The sequence below is a fragment of the Heptranchias perlo genome, chromosome 25, assembly GCF_035084215.1.
Source record: "Heptranchias perlo isolate sHepPer1 chromosome 25, sHepPer1.hap1, whole genome shotgun sequence".
NCBI lineage: Eukaryota > Metazoa > Chordata > Chondrichthyes > Hexanchiformes > Hexanchidae > Heptranchias > Heptranchias perlo.
Window position 1 is genome coordinate 21,305,760 of NC_090349.1, and position 17,042 is coordinate 21,322,801.

At 40.2% G+C, this 17,042-nt stretch overlaps 1 protein-coding gene across 2 annotated transcripts; it reads right to left on the reverse strand.

The window, feature by feature from the left end:
• Positions 1-396: 396 nt before the first annotated feature.
• On the reverse strand, positions 397-16,883 carry LOC137342369 (RBPJ-interacting and tubulin-associated protein 1-like). Of its 2 annotated transcripts, XM_068006299.1 has the most exons (4): positions 16,712-16,883; positions 13,792-13,971; positions 11,578-11,965; positions 397-3,533 (listed from the first exon to the last, which is right to left on the reverse strand). In XM_068006299.1, the coding sequence occupies exons 3-4, from the start codon at positions 11,889-11,891 to the stop codon at positions 2,948-2,950; spliced, it is 900 nt and encodes a 299-aa protein (XP_067862400.1). In that variant the 5' UTR covers positions 11,892-11,965; positions 13,792-13,971; positions 16,712-16,883; the 3' UTR covers positions 397-2,947. The 2 variants fall into 2 exon arrangements, with proteins under 2 accessions (XP_067862400.1, XP_067862401.1); XM_068006300.1 differs by lacking the exon at positions 13,792-13,971 and having other exon boundaries at positions 16,754-16,883.
• Positions 16,884-17,042: the final 159 nt, after the last annotated feature.

A 17,042-nucleotide genomic window follows, 5' to 3' on the forward strand; every position in this document is an offset into this window, starting at 1 on the left:
AACTTGATATAAGTCCGTGCTCCATTGCATTCTCCACTGTGCTTTGTTTCCAGGCTTAAACTTTCAATTTTCTTTTTTTTGTAAATGAGTCCACCGCCAATCCGCTGGACAATCACCCCAATCTCAATCAGGTATCCACCCTCACACCAAGCCTTGGTGTGGCATCCACACCAGGCCATTCTGCACAGCCTGACTTCTTCAGCCTGCAAAGAATGTTGCAGGAGATCTGCTAATATATTTGAAGATCTAATAAAATGCACCATTCAGTATATGCACCTCATCTTTGGTCCGTAAACATGCAATAATTCACTTAGGAATATAATGATTCACAAAGGAGAAAAAGATTCATCCACAAAGTGATACATAATTTATTTGGTTTAATAAAAATTTGCGTAAATATATATTTCTGCCAATAACCCAAATATGATTTTCACTATATAATTTTAAAATATACACAAGCAATTTCTGAGCACAAGTGCATTATCAGAATTGTATTCAATGAAAAAAAATTACAATATTTTAATAAATCATGTATTGATTTCAATGTGGGTTCCATTCTAAAATGTATAGGTAGGCGTCATACTGATGGAGATTATATATATATATATATATATACACACAAAATATGTTTATAGTTTAAAAAATAAGCTTTTGTGCTGAGAACTTGCAAAGTTATAAAATTACAATGTATCATGAAAGAAAAAAGATGTGGCATCTTACATATTGTCAGGATGTCCAAAAGTGCTTTATAGCCATGAATTGTAGGCAAACACAGCAGGCAATTTGCACACAGCAAGGTCCCACAAACAGCAATGAGATAAATGTTAGCCAGGACACCCAAAGAACTCTCCTGCCCTTCTTCATATAGTGTCATGGGATCTTTTACGTCCACCTGAGCAGGCAGAATGGAACTTGGTTTAATGTCTTTTTCAAAAAATGAGATCGCCGACAGTGCAGCACTGAAGTGTCAGCCTTGATGATGTGCTCAAATCCTGTGGTAGGGCTTGAACCCGTGACCTTCTGACTCAGAGGCATAAGCACCACTGAGCCGAGCTGAACTAAATATTCACTTCATAAAAAGGAAAACTGCAGTAAACCAAGTATAAATTTTAGAAAACATCTTCTGCATTGTTGGAAAGGGGACAATAGATGTTAAACAAAGGCCAGCTCTTACCCCAGGGTGGGAAGAAAAGAAAAATTAACTAATTTAAAGAAAGTTAAATTGGGGTTTATTATCGAAGGAAACCCCTAGAGACTGCACAGTACTGATATAGGTAGATAAAAATGTAATCCTTGCTAACTTGGCAAAAAGAATTTTGTGCAAGTATTTGCCCTGCAGCGTCATGAAGCTCAGCTCCAGCAACATCAAGGATGGGCAGCATTGTTCACAGCCCACTATCTCCCGAGTAAATTTCAGAGGGGAAGAATAGTATTTTCTGCATATCTTTTTAAAAACTCAGGCATGTTCTGATATCCCATCATTACATTGCCCATTTTGCGCTTTAGGCGCCATATGCTTTGTTTAATACAGGGAGGCACATTTATAATAAATAAGGGATCAAGAGCTAATCAAAGCACAAGCCTTGAATTTGTTACTCAAGCTTTTCCATTCTATCATAGGCTTGCTGCAACTTTCATCAATACTATTACTAGATTGATATTGGGACCTTACTATGCCTTTCACCATGCATTAGTTCCAATGGATTATTAGATCCTGGTGATCTGGTGAAGGGGAAAGAACAAGAGTGGAGTTTTAATGTGGCAACACATTGCATCACTGCTGTATTACAAAAAATGTATTACATGTTTCCCCACCACCTGGAGTCTTTGAATCCTGCACTTCCATTTGCAGTGAAACAACAATCAACTCATTTTCATTATGAAAATATTCTGCTGAAAACTACTAGCATAGGAACAGGAGCAGGCCGTTCAACCCCTCGAGCCTGTCTGCCATTCAATCAGATCATGGCTGAAATAGGTAGATAAAAACCTCAAATTTGAGGTACCTCAAATCCATTTACCCACCCTTGTTCCATAGCCCTTACCTAACAAAAATCTATTGATCTGAGTCTTGAAAATTTCAATTGACGCTTTTTTGGAGGTGGGCAGGGGGGGGCGGAAAGAGTTCCAGATTTCCACTTCACTTTGTGTGAAAAGGTGCTTCCTGATTTCACTCCTGAATGGCCTAGCTCTAATTTTAAGGTTATGCCCCCTTGTTCTGGATTTCCGCACTAGAGGAATTTATTTCTCTGTATCTCCCTGTCGAATCCTTTTGTCATTTTTACCACCACAATTAGATCACCCCTCAACCATCTAAACTCTATGGAATGCAGGCCAAGTTTATTCAACTGTGCCTCATTATTGAATCTTTTAAGGCTGGTGTAATTCTGGTAAATCTGTGCTGTACCCCTCCAAGGTCAATATATCCTTCCGGAGGTGCAGTGCCCAGAACTGAATGCAGTACTCCAGATGGGGTCTGGAAGTGGGGTCTATACAACTGAGGCATAACTTCCTCCCCTTTGTATTACAGCTCCCTTGAGATAAAGATCAACATTCCATTAGCCTTTTTGATTATTTTTTGTAACTGCCCATTAGCTTCTAATGATTTGTATACATGGACATCCAAATCTCTTTGCCCCTCCATAATTCCTAGTTTCTCACCATTTAAGAAAATATTCTCATGTGTCTTTCTTGGATCCAAAGTGAATAACCTCACACTTCCCCATATTTGAACTCCATTTGCCACAGTTTTGCCCACTCACTTAAATGAACATGATTTAAGAAAAATATTCATAATTAATAGGATTTTCAACAATTCAACCAAAAGAAAAATATATAATTATTTCATGGTCCTTAGAAATATGAAATGCAGCTACTTCCCTACTCCAAAGTGGCTTCACAAATACCACGGTCTCCTTTACATTCCCAATCTCATAAAATATCAGCTTTAGTATTTCCAGGGTGGATTTAACTTGATGGAACCTGTTGTCTTGGGCCTGGATGAAACAGAATCTGACAGACTACCTGATTTCTGCCTATTGCATTGTTGTGGTCTGGAGTGTACAGCAAAAGCTGAAATTGGCCTACATTGCAACCGCTCTGTATTCCTAAGAGTATTCTGTGTGGAATCTGCTTTCATAATCCTTTCTCCAGCATTGTGCATCCTGGTTAAAGACGGTGATCTTCCTCGAATAGAGGTGTCATTAGCAGAGTCGTTATCGCTATTTGGCCTCTTCCAGTAATCTGTTTTACCTCTGTACTCAGCGATAAAGTCAGGAGATGATTCTCTTGTGGCTGGATAAAGCGGTTTCGCTGGATAAAGCGGTTTCACTGGATTTCCTTTGGCAGACGAGAACTGGGTACTACTAGAACAAAATGCATTTGAGCTAATTTTATGCATTGAAGGAGTCCACAGGAGTGGACGGATCTTTATTTTGTCTTCTTTTGCCGTCCATGGTGCCTCCCAGCCTGGGTCCTCTTGCTTTGGACCAAAAAGAGACTCATCACAGTAGCTGGGCATACAGCATTTTAACCTTGGTTAAAGAAAGAAAACAGAATATAATATTAAATAAATGCACCAGAGGTCAAATACAACATTTTTTTTAAAACTACACTCCAGCTGTACTAGCTCTGCCTGAGGTTCATGTATTAAGATGGATTGTACTATTGTACATTTGCAATTTACGAAAGGTTTTGTAACACTGAGGAAATTTCTTAACCAATATTTCAGGATGGCTTTCCTCACTTGATACAGGATAAACTTCACTCTTTTGGATTAAACAGAATGTTTCCTGACATTGTTCCATCAGGTCAGCCAAATATTTGCAAAGACCATTAAGAACATATATGCTGAACTAATGAACTACATGACTTGGCAAGACTGCTCAATGTGACTGGCCTCAAGAAATTACAAGCTATCAATACTATGATTGAAAGTAACCAGATTAAAATTGAGAACTAATCATGGCTTCATTATTTGAATGAAGTATTACCATAACTGTCATGCCCTCTACTGTATCACTATATTTCTGCAGATTAGTCAATGAAGGCATCTCTTTAAACTGGAATTCATTACATGATGCAGGAGTCATCATAAAATGTGACAAAACTACTTGGACTTGGCTTTGATATGAGGAAGATTATTTTCTAATTCAAGAGTATTTGTTAAATTACATTTGGTACAAATGGTTTGGCCATTTTTTCAAAAGGTTGTTGTTTTATGATTTTAGAAATGCAAAATGCCAATTCTAAAGAAAGTAAAGACACTGAGTTATTGCTCAACAAAATAAATTGAAAGTAATTTGTAAAAACAAACACTGTATACTGCTGTAGAGTCTGGATACAATTCAGACAAGCTTTTATTTCTTGCCTTTTTCTTTTCTTATGCACAATTCCCTGGCTGAGAGGTGACTCGCATCCTTGCCTCCTTGAGTTAAGTTTCAATGGGTAGGAAAAGCCAGCAAATTATGCCAGTGTCATCCCATGAGTCACAAACTCAAACTTGTGTCCTGTCAGATGATAGACCGTAAGAGCAGGAGTAGGCCATTTGGCCCTTCGAACCTGCACCGCCATTTAATGAGATCATGGCTGATCTGATTTTTACCTCAACTCCACTTTCCCAACTTTTCCCCATATCCTTTGACTCCCTTGCTGAACAAATATTTGTCTAACTCGGCCTTGAATGTATTCAATGACTCAGCCTCCACAGCTTTTTGGGGTAAAGAATTCCAAAGGTTCACGACCCTCTGGGAGAAGAAATTCCTCCTCATTTCCGTCTTAAACGGACGACCCCTTATTCTGAGACTATGCCCCCAGTTTTAGAATCCCCCATGAGGGGTAACATCCTCTCAGCATCTACCCTATCGAGTCCCCTCAGAATCTTGTATGTTTCAATAAGATCTCCTCTCATTCTTCTAAACTCCAATGAGTATAGACCCAACCTGTTCAATCTTTCCTCATAAGACAACCCTTCCATACCTGGAATCAACCTAGTGAACGTTCTCTGAATTGCCTCCAATGCAAGTATGTCCTTCCTTAAATAAGGGTACCAGAACTGTACGCAGTACTCCAGGTGTAGTCTCACCAGCACCCTGTACAGTTGTAGCATGACTTCCCTGCTTTTATACTCCGTCCCCCTAGAAATAAAGGCCAATATTCCGTTTACCTACTGCACCTGTACATTGACTTTTTGTGTTTCATGTTCGAGGACACCCAGATCCCTATGTACCGCAGCATTTTGTAGTATTTCTCCATTCAAATAATATTTTGCTTTTTTATTTTTCCTCCCAAACTGGATGACTTCACATTTTCCCACATTATATTCCATCTGCCAAATTTTTGCCCATTCGCTTAGCCTGTCAATATCCCTTTGCAGACATTTTGTGCCCTCATCGCAGCTTGCTTTTCCACCTATCTTTGTATCATCAGCAAATTTGGCCACAAGACACTCTGTTCCTTCAGCCAAGTCATTGATATATATTGTAAATAGTTGAGGCCCCAGCACTGATCACTGTGGCACCCCACTAGATACAGATTGCCATTTTGAAAATGACCCTTTTATCCCTACTCTTTGTTTTCTGTTAGTTAGCCACTCCTCTATCCATGCCAGTATATTACCCCCAACACCATGAGCTCTTATCTTGTGCAGTAATCTTTTATGTGGCACCTTATCGAATGCCTTTTGGAAATCCAAATATACTGCATCCAATGGTTCCCCTTTATCCACTCTGCCCGTTACTTCCTCAAAGAACTCTAATAAATTTGTCAGACATGATTTCCCCTTCATAAAACCATGTTGATTCTCCTTGATTGTATTATGAGTCTCCAAATGTCCCGCTACTACTTCCTTAATAATGGATTCTAGCATTTTCCCAATGACAGATGTTAGGCTAACTGGTCTATAGTTACCTGCTTTCTGTCTCACTCCCTTCTTGAATAGGGGTGTTATGTTTGCGGTTTTCCAATCCGCTGGGACCTTTCCAGAATCTAGTGAATTCTGGAAGATTACAATCAATGCATCCACTATCTCTGTAGCCACTTCCTTTAAAACCCTTGGATGCAAGCCATCAGGTCCAGGGGACTTTTTCTCTAGTGATAGTAACTGTTTTTAGTTCCTCCCTCCCCTTTGCCCCTTGATTTTCTACTATTATTGGTATGTTATTAGTGTCTTCTACTGTGAAGACAGATACAAAATATTTGTTCAATTCCTCTGCCATTTCCTTGTTTTCCATTATTATTTCCCCAGTCTCATCCTCTAAGGGACCAATGTTTATTTTAGCTACCCTCTTGCTTTCTATATATTTGTGGAAGCTTTTACTGTCAGTTTTTATATTTCTTGCTAGTTTACTCTCATAATTTATTTTCTCCCTCTTTATTATTCTTTTAGTCATCCTTTGCTGGTTTTTAAAGTTTTCCCAATAATCTTTGCCACGTTGTACGCTTTTTCTTTTAACCGGATATCATCCTTGACTTCCTTAGCTAGCCATGGTTGGTTCACCCTTTTTGTGGAGTCTTTCCTCCTCACAGGGATATATTTTTGTTGCAAGTCATAAAATATCTTTTTAAATGTTTGCCACTGCTTATCCACCATCATACCATCTAATCTGTTTACCAAGTCCACTTTAGCCAATTCTGCCCTCATTCCTTTATAATTGCCCTTATTTAATACAGTAGTTTCAGACCCAAGATCCTCGCTCTCAAACTGGATGTGAAATTCTATCATGTTATGATTACTGCTTCCCAAGGGATCCTTTACTTTGAGATCATTAATTAATCCTGTTTAGTTTCCCATTACCAAATCCAAAATGGCCTGTTCCCTGGTCGGTTCCCCGACGTATTGGTTTAAGAAACAGTCCCTAATACACTCTATGAACTCCTCCTCAAGGCTATTTTTGCCAATTTGATTTGTCCAATCTATGTGAAAGTTAAAATTGCCCATGATTATTGCATTGCCTTTTTTACAAGCCCTCTTTATTTCCTGATTTATATTTTGCCCTACAGTGTAGCTACTGTTCGGGGGCCTATATACTACTCCCACCAGTGATTTCTTTCCCTTGCTATTTCTTACCTCCACCCAAATTGATTCGACATCTTGATCTTCTGAGCCAAGATCATTTCTCACTATTATACCAATTTCATCCTTTATTAACAGAGCTACGCCACCAACTTTACCTTTTTTCCTATCCTTTCGTAATGTTAAATAACCCCGAATGTTTAGCTCCCGACCACGTCTCTGTAATGGCCATGAGATCATACCCATTTGTTTCTATTTGTGCCATCAATTCATCTATCTTATTACGAATACTGCGCGCATTCAGATAAAGAGCTTTAATTTTGTCTTTTTAACCATTCTTTCCTACCCGACCCCATTTGCTAGTGCACTCTTATGTTTGTACGCTCTGTCCCTTCCTGACACACTCTGTTTATCATTACCCCCATCACTTTCCTGTACTACTTCCTTGTCTTTTCTCTATCAATCTAAACTTCGCTCCACCTGAGCCATCCCCCCCTCTATTTAATTTAAAGCCTTCTCTACCACCCTAGTTATTCGGTTTGCCAGAACACTGGTCCCAGCATGGTTCAGGTGAAGCCCGTCCCAACGGAACAGCTCCCTCTTTCCCCAGTACTGGTGCCAGTGCATAACACAACACTTTGGGAAACTTCTTGCAGGATCTTTAGTTTTTTAAAATAAAACTGGGAATAATAGATTGGGTTTAGTGCAAAGCACAAGACAGTTTTCATTTACTAACCAATGACAAACTCTTTGGCACCAGGTTAACCTTACAGAACGGGCAATAAAAGACTTCCTAAAAGTTTTAGGTCTATCTGGTGGCCCTCTGTCTCCTTGACATAATGGAACCCAACTCAGCATTATATGGACCAGGATAAAAAGATAGTACCAAGATTTTCTGAGTCATAAGAAAGTTAGACACCAAGTGCAGTATAGCATCATCTCAAACACACAAACTAATGCCTCTTTTCTTTAATCAGTGGATAACCCAAATAACCCTTTCCATCTTTCTTTGAACAGGCATGGTCTTAAAAAATGAAGAAACAATTTCAACATTTGTTTAGAACGTCAGATTGAGGGCATGGCTAAATGTGATGAAGATTGTGAAAGACCGCAGGAGGCACAGATATGCTAGCAGGAGGGCAGATAGGAGACAGGTGCAGTTTAACATGGGAAAATGTGAAGTAATGCACTTTGGAAGTAAGAATAAGGAAAGGAAATACATATTAAATGGTAAGATTTAAAATGGAGTAGAGCAGCAGAGTGTCCTTAGTGTGCAGATATTTACATTATTAAAGGTGGCAATGCAAGTTTTTTTTAAAATTCGTTCATGGGATGTGGGTGTCGCTGGCGAGGCCAGCATTTATTGCCCATCCCTAATTGCCCTGGAGAAGGTGGTGGTGAGCCACCTTCTTGAACCACTGCAGTCCATGTGGTGAAGATTCTCCCACAGTGCTGTTAGGAAGGGAGTTCCAGGATTTTGACCCAGCGACGATGAAGGAACGGCGATATATTTCCAAGTCGGGATGGTGTGTGACTTGGAGGGGAACGTGCAGGTGGTGTTGTTCCCATGTGACTGCAGCCCTTGTCCTTCTAGGTGGTAGAGGTCGTGGGTTTGGGAGGAGCTGAAGAAGCAGCCTTGGCGAGTTGCTGCAGTGCATCCTGTGGATGGTACACACTGCAGCCACGGTGCGCCGGTGGTGAAGGGAGTGAATGTTTAGGGTGGTGGATGGGGTGCCAATCAAAATGGCTGCTGTGTCCTGGATGGTGTCGAGCTTCTTGAGTGTTGTTGGAGCTGCGCTCATCCAGGCAAGTGGAGAGTATTCCATCACACTCCTGACTTGTGCCTTGTTAATGGTGGAAAGGCTTTGGGGAGTCACTCACCGCAGAATACCCAGCCTCTGACCTGATCTTGTAGCCACAGTACTTATGTGGCTGGTCCAGTTAAGTTTCTGGTCAATGGTGACCCCCAGGATGTTGATTGTGGGGGATTCGGCGATGGTCATGCCGTTGAACGTCAAGGGGAGGTGGTTAGACTCTCTCTTGTTGGAGATGGTTATGCCTGGCACTTGTCTGGAACGAATGTTACTTGCCACTTATCAACCCTAAGCCTGGATGCACCCAAGTAGGAACGGACTGCTTCATTATATAGGGGGCTGCGAATGGAACTGAACACTGTGCAATCATCAGCAATGATGGAGGGAAGGTCATTGATGAAGCAGCTGAAGATGGTTGGGCCTAGGACACTGCCCTGAGGAACTCCTGCAGCAATGTCCTGGGGCTGAGATGATTGGCCTCCAACAACCACTACCATCTTCCTTGTGCTAGGTATGACTCCAGCCACTGGAGAGTTTTCCCCCTGATTCCCATTCACTTCAATTTTACTAGGGCTCCTTGGTGCCACATTCGGTCAAATGCTGCCTTGATGTCAAGGGCAGTCACTCTCACCTCACCTCTGGAATTCAGCTCTTTTGTCCATGTTTGAACCAAGGCTGTAATGAGGTCTGGAGCCGAGTGGTCCTGGTGGAACCCAAACTGAGCATCGGTGAGCAGGTTATTGGTGAGTAAGTGCCGCTTGATAGCACTGTCAACGACACCTTCCATCACTCTGCTGATGACTGAGAGTGGACTGATGGGGCGGTAATTGGCTGGATTGGATTTGTCCTGCTTTTTGTGGACAGGACATACCTGGGCAATTTTCCACATTGTCGGTTAGATGTCTGTGTTGCAGCTGTACTGGAACAGATTGGCTGTAGGCGCGCTAGTTCTGGAGCAAAAGCCTTCAGCACCATAGCCGGGATGTCGTCGGGGCCCATAGGCTTTGCTGTATCCAGTGCACTCAGCCGTTTCTTGATATCACGTGGAGTGAATCGAATTGGCTGAAGACTGGCTTCTATGAGGATGGGGATATCGGGAGGAGGCCGAAGATGGTTGCAAACGCTTCAGCCTTGTCTTTTGCACTCACGTGCTGGACTCCGCCATCATTGAGGATGAGGATGTTTGCAGAGCCTCCTCCCGTTAGTTGTTTAATTGTCCACCACCATTCGCGACTGGATGTGGCAGGACTGCAGAGCTTTGATCTGATCCGTTGGTTGTGGAATCGCTTCGCTCTGTCTATAGCATGTTGCTTCCGCTGTTTAGCATGCATGTAATCCTGAGTTGTAACTTCATCAGGTTGGCACCTCATTTTTAGGTATGCCTGGTGCTGCTCCTGGCATGCTCTTCCACACTCCTCATTGAGCCAGGGTTGATCCCCTGGTTTGTTGGTAATGGTAGAGTGAGGAATATGCCGGGCCATGAGGTTACAGATTGTGCTGAAATACAATTCTGCTGCTACTGATGGCCCACAGCGCCTCATGGATGCCCAGTTTTGAACTGCTGGATCTGTTCTGAATCTATCCCATTTAGCACAGTGACAGTGCCACACAACACGTTGGGTGGTGTCCTCAGTGCAAAGACGGGACTTCATCTCCACGAGGACCGTGCGGTGGTCACTCCTACCAATACTGTCATGGACAGATGCATCTGCGACAGGTAGACTGGTGAGGACGAGGTCAAGTAGGTTTTTCCCTCATGTTGGTTCGCTCACCACCTGCCGCAGGCCCAATCTGGCAGCTTTGTCCCTTCAGCTTGGTCAGTAGCGGTGCTACCGAGCCACTCTTGGTGATGGACATTGAAGTCCCCCACCCAGAGTACATTCTGTGTCCTTGCTACCCTCAGTGCTTCCTCCAAGTGGCGCTCAACATGGAGGAGGACTGATTCATCAGCTGAGGGAGGGCAGTCAGTGGTAATCAGCAGGAGGTTAGGACCACACAAAAAAAATCCTTTGTTTTGTAATTAAAGGCACAGAATTCAACATAGGGAGATAATACTGAAGTTGTACAATGATATTAATTAGGCCATAGTTAAATTATTGTGTATAATTTTGGGTACCCCATTATAGGAAGTATATGAAAGGGATGGAAAAGAGCAACATGAATTCATTAGGATGAGGATGCACAGTCGTAAACAAGACTTCAGAAGCTAAAGCTTTTTTTGCTAGAGCTGAGGTCTTCAAGATTACGATAAGGTAAATAATGGTAGTTTGTTTCCACTGGTCAGTAACAAGGTATTGTGAGGGCAAAACTTTAAGATAATCACTGAAAGAATTAAAGGAGGTTAGATGAAATTTCTTTTCCCAGAGTAATCAGAATATGTCTCTGCCACAAGCCATTGTTCAACCAGAGTTCATAAATCCTTTAATAAGGGAATTAGATAGTTGCTTGAATTTTTTTTTAAAAACTTATGAGTGAGCAGGAATGGGATTTGACTAGTGACTCGTGGAGGAAAATGCAGCTGCAGACTTGATGGGCCAAATGGCCTGTATATAAAATTCTACAATTCTATTCTATAATCTGGAATAACCCCCAATCCAGAAAGCGTTCAGAGTTTGGTTTACTGCATGCATCACCTGCTTTCTCTTCTCGCTCTATTCAGCCCAACACTTCATTTATCATTCCCATGTCATCAATTACGGCACCTCAAGTATTACACTAGAATTCAAACATTCATACTTTGCCTGTCATTACCTGTATTTGTTCTTTTTTATTGGTGTACCACTACACTTAGAAGGAGTTGGAACTGGACCGATTTCTCCATTTGCACTCCGCCTAGTTTGTGAACTTGTGGTTATTGGACTCCGCAATAATGGTTGTCGAGAACCAGCTTGAGATGTAGAAACCCATGATGGTTCAAATTCAGCCACTGAACTCTGAGGCCTATTAGAATGGCCAAATAAGGTTTCATCCACATAGGAAGTCTTTGCTCTAACTCTATAATGACTGTATCCCTTATGACTTACACGACTGGGTTGAACACCGGCAACTATTAAATCATTTGACATGCTTACTCCTGAAGATGATGATTCTTACATGTTGGTTTGGTCACTTTGGTCTTTTCAATTATAGTGAAGTCAGTCTAAAGACAAAAGAAAGGGGAGTTTTTTTTATATACATACATTATATTTTCAGTAATTCCAGATATCAGTACCTTATGAGGCCCTGAAAATTGTTAAGATATATAATTATTTCAAATTATAGCTCCTGTGTCATTACCCATGCTGAGATCGGCTAATTTAGCAGGAACCGGGGATCAAACCTCGGAGCTTATTAGTTCTTGAAGCCCAGAGATTCACTGGTTAAACTCATTATGCCATGGGGGAATCCTCTACTGCTTTTACTATATAATCTGAATGGAAAGATTCCATGTGTACCAATCTATCTGTTATGTATTAAAAATGATAAATAGGTTATGTTTTCATTGTTGGATTCTTATTAGTTATGTTTTCATTGTTGGATTCTTATTAGTTATTAAGTACATCTGTGATTCAAGAGTTTCTTAAAAGTTTTAAACCTTTTTAAAAATTTATTTTCTTTTGGCTCCTCAGTCATTCACTATTCTCAAACCAAGGGGGCAGGCAAGCAATGTGTTACTAGTAATGTGCCAAATATTGCTCCAGAACTGGTGGTAGAAGTTGCACAAATGCTGTCCAGGCTATTATCCATTTAATTATCCCTCCCTAACTATCTGTACAGAGGTATCCAATATTTAGCACCTGCTCTTGACGACACTTTTGAGATCAGAATTCACTGCATAGGTATAAACACATCCTACTACTTCATGGTACAGTAGGTTATAGCACCAACAAAACAGCAGAACCATAGAGTGGAAGAGAAAACTTACATGGTCCATACTCTTCAATTGCTCTGCATAAATGTGTGGCATGGGATTTTTTTTAATGTTGCTTTATCTACATGTACAATGCTACAAATCTAGAAATTACGAGTTCAAATAACAGTGGTTAAATCTACTCAAAGAAGTTCTTAAATCTCAACAACTTTGCAGATAAGTCCACCCTGAATGAAATTTAACACTTTAACATTTGCCTTGAAGCAAAAGCCTATCTAAAACATGCAAGTACACTGGGCATTCCAGCATGATGCATTGTGTAGTCTAGTATAATGTCAACATAAGTAGCTTTGTAAGATTGAAGTTTTCATACACAATACTGACTGGCTATGATTAGCTATTCTGAGCAATAATTAAGGGATATTTGAAACATGTTTGTAGAAAGTATTTGGGATTAATCAAATAAATCAAGTTGTTATTTATGGTCACCACTGTTTAAGACTTTTAAAAATGATGAGACCCATGACTTTTCTTCTACCAAATGCGATGGTCTTGAAAGCATTAGCTACAGTCTGTCTCAAATACTACTGGTATTGCAGATGTACCAAATAAGTTTCAAAAGTTATCCCACAACAGACAATCATCAGTATCTGACATAGTAAAATAGGATATGAAAAAAAAATGACCTGTTGATTTGTACAAAACAAAATATTAAAAATTGTTTTGCAGTAAATAGTCTTTCTAGGGCTTATGTAATGGAATGAGTTAGCCAACAAGGGTACTTGGGTGTAACTTGACATCAACAAAATGAGCGCAGCTTCAGGTGCAACTTCCGGGTTGTGCCCAAAGATGAAATTCCAGGCCGCGCCCAAAGATGAAACTCCAGGCCTATAACTCTATCATAGTTGAAGCTTTAAAAAATGCTGGCTTTTTCATATAGCAAACTGTATGCAAGATAGATCATGCATCTTCAAGCACAATGAATGAAACTGTGGAAGGCAAATTATTGTAAGAATATTAAAAAAGGAGAACTTATGGTTAATTGCACAAGAATCCACTGCTTTGGACAGCATCAGTGCAGTACAACAGCACTTTTATCATAGACACCAACTTACCAGAATTCAAAGTCATGATGTGCATTCTTAAGAAAACACCTTGGCTCCGTTCATTTTTATTCTGTCCAAGCTGGATTTTTATTGTGATTTTACCTCCTGCTCAAGATGGCACATGGGAGATCTTGAAAACTTTCAAAATTACATTAACTTTGCCAGTGGGGGCTTCTAGGTATTGCATTCCTAGAAGACAATCCAGATATATCATAGGAACAGTTCCTTAACTCTGCTGGAAGCATACTGGTGATAAATATAATGGCAATTGTTGATAAAGATTGTATATTTGCATAAAATTAAGAAAACCATTGACCTTGAATGTCTTAGTTCACAAATGATGTTAAAAATCTGCATAAACAAATGCAAGTCATATCCTTGGGTGGTCTTTGAAAGCTAATGCAAACTGTGCCTTAATGGAAAGGGAATTTTTTTTATATAAAGTATTCTGCCATACAATTTTATAGTTGTGAGAATTCGATGCTTACTTGAAGTTTTGAATCCTGTCTGGCCAGCTATTGCGTTAAGCATTGAATTAAGAGCACTATGGCATATAACCAAAATGTCTCTTCTCCAGTCTCCATAATGAGTTGGTTGCTTAGCTGCTCAGTTGTTTCTATGTGAGCATCCAACTCTTGCACCAGAGTTGGATTGCTAGGGGTCTTTCAAAGAAGTGTGCTTGGTCTCATTCTTTTAATCATCTTAATCAGCAACCTAGTGGATACATCAAAATTAATGTTCTGTTGTTCAGTGAGTAGCTAAGCCATTTGGACTAGAAATGTCCTAGATTCATTCCTTGGTTGCACTGACTTGAGTAATAGTATCTGTGTTTCACCTCCAAAATGAAATCAGAAATGTTGAGAACTGCTTAATACATTATCAGCTTTACTACCAACTCAGCTGCTTTTTCCAGATGTCAAACTACAAGATATCCCTATCTCAGTAACAGGGATCCTTTAAATGCATGTTAAATACCCCTCTCATAAACAAGTTATATTTGTAGGAGGACTTGTGCATTTTTTCCATGTTCAAAAATTATATAAAAATTTAGTTTAAATTTTGCATAAATTATTCTGTAGTCCTATTCAAATTCCACCATGTGATGTGTTCTGCATTGTTTGACCTGTATTTTTGCCTATTCATTACATGGTCAAATTTGGTGCAACTTCAATTGAGTATGTTCCTTTCTTCAGTATACTAGCAAGTGTGGAAATGTAGTTTATGCTTCCCTATGATAAGAAGTTTGCAGAAAACTTTTACGTGAATTGGTGAGGTAGAAGTAATTTTCAATATGTGAACAGAAATTTGCTGCCATTTTTATTACATTGTTTAGCTGCAGAACTTGGAAAGCATTCTGTATGGCAAGAAACAATTTACTTCTGATTTTCCATTGAACTGTGATATTCAAGATTTGACATACCTCAAAATGTTGGTACTAGACAAAAGAAAAATTTTAAAATAATTTAAGAAGCTGCTTGATGCTTTAATATTAAAATAGTAGGGTAATTAATTTGAAAGGATAAGATAAACAAGCCTATGGGACTTTTTCAACTGAACCCAACTTGCAATTGTAAATCATTTATCAGCAAGACACAATCTTTCTTCAGCACCTTCTTCAATTGTAATACCGCCATGTCCTATACTGTTTCATTTATTGAACCCTAGAATACCGATGAACATAATATATATGAAATGAATAACAAGGTTATTTTCTATACATTTCTACAGAGCAAATGCAAACATATTGTTTCTTAACACATAATACTTTTGGAATCAAAGAAAATAAATTATTACAGATTTAATTCTTGTGCTGAAATGCTACTGTGCTTCGCATGGGCAGCAAGTATCACACATTAGCCCCTATCAAAAAGTAAGTTTGACCACTGCACACAAGAAAGGGATAGGCTGCAAATGCCATGTACATCAAGGTCAAAATTTTGGAGCTACCAGTGTCACCTTAACTTGGTAAAGCAGTAAGTAGCACAATTATTTGAATGGAAAAGTTTATTTCTCTTTGCACCACTTATTATTTAGGCTGTTTACATGGAGTAAACCTCGATCCAATGGAACGAGACTTTATCAAATTTGGGAATAGCAGGTTACCTGCTCCAAAGACTACACGGGAAACAAATCTGCATTGATGTTTCCTTTTTGCATTTCTTATTAAACAAAACTCAAAGCCCCGCTTCGCAAATGACTTCCACGGAAGGACCGGGGTCATAAGAACATAAGAAATAGGAGTAGGCCATACGGCTCCTCGAGCCTGCTCTGCCATTCAATAAGATCATGACTGATCTTTGATCTCAACTTCACTCTCCCACCTGATCCCCATATCCCTTGATTTCCTTAGAGTCCAAAAGTCTATCGATCTCAGTCTTGAATATACTCAACAACTGAGCATCCACAGCCCTCCAGGGGTAGAGCATTCCAAAGATTTATGACCCTCTGAGTGAAGAAATGCCTCCTCATCTCAGTCCTAAATATCCGACCCCTTATCCTGAGACTATGTCCAGCCAGGGGAAACATTCTCTCAGTATCTACTCTGTCAAGCCCTCTTAGAATCTTATATGTTTCATTGAGATCACCTCTTATTCTTCTAAACTCAAGACAGTATCGGCCCATTCTACTCAATCTTTTCTCATAGGACAACCCTCTCATCCCAGGAATCAATCTAGTGAACTTTTGTTGCACCGCCTCAGAGGCAAGTCTATCCTTCCTTCGGTAGGAAGACCAAAACTGTACACAGTACTTCAGGTGTGGTCTCACCAAAGCCCTGTACAATTGCAGCAAGACTTCCTTACACTTGTACTGCAACATAACATTTGCCTTCCTAATTGCTCGCGGTACCTGCATGTTCACGTTCTGCATTTCGTGTACAAAGGCACCCGAATCCCTCTGGACACGAACAGATTGCTAAGTGGGGTCTCACCCAAGTAATATTCGCAGCGCCAATTTTGTATTCTTTGCATACCCCGGCCACAATAAAGTCCATGTACTATCCGACGTGCAAAGTTACTGCTATACTGGGACCGCCTGCAAACTGCTCCAGCTGCCCCTCCGCCGCGTGCAACTAGCTGTTTCGTAGCGATAGCAGCAAACATCAAGTATGGGGGAAGTGACCCATCACCGCACAGCCAGGAGGAGGGGGTGGGGAGGACCATTACACTGCACAACAGCCACACTATAAACAGAAAAGAAACTATCAAATATTTAAAAAATACTTATATATCATGCTTTACTGTCGAGAAAGTAAGAAAAAA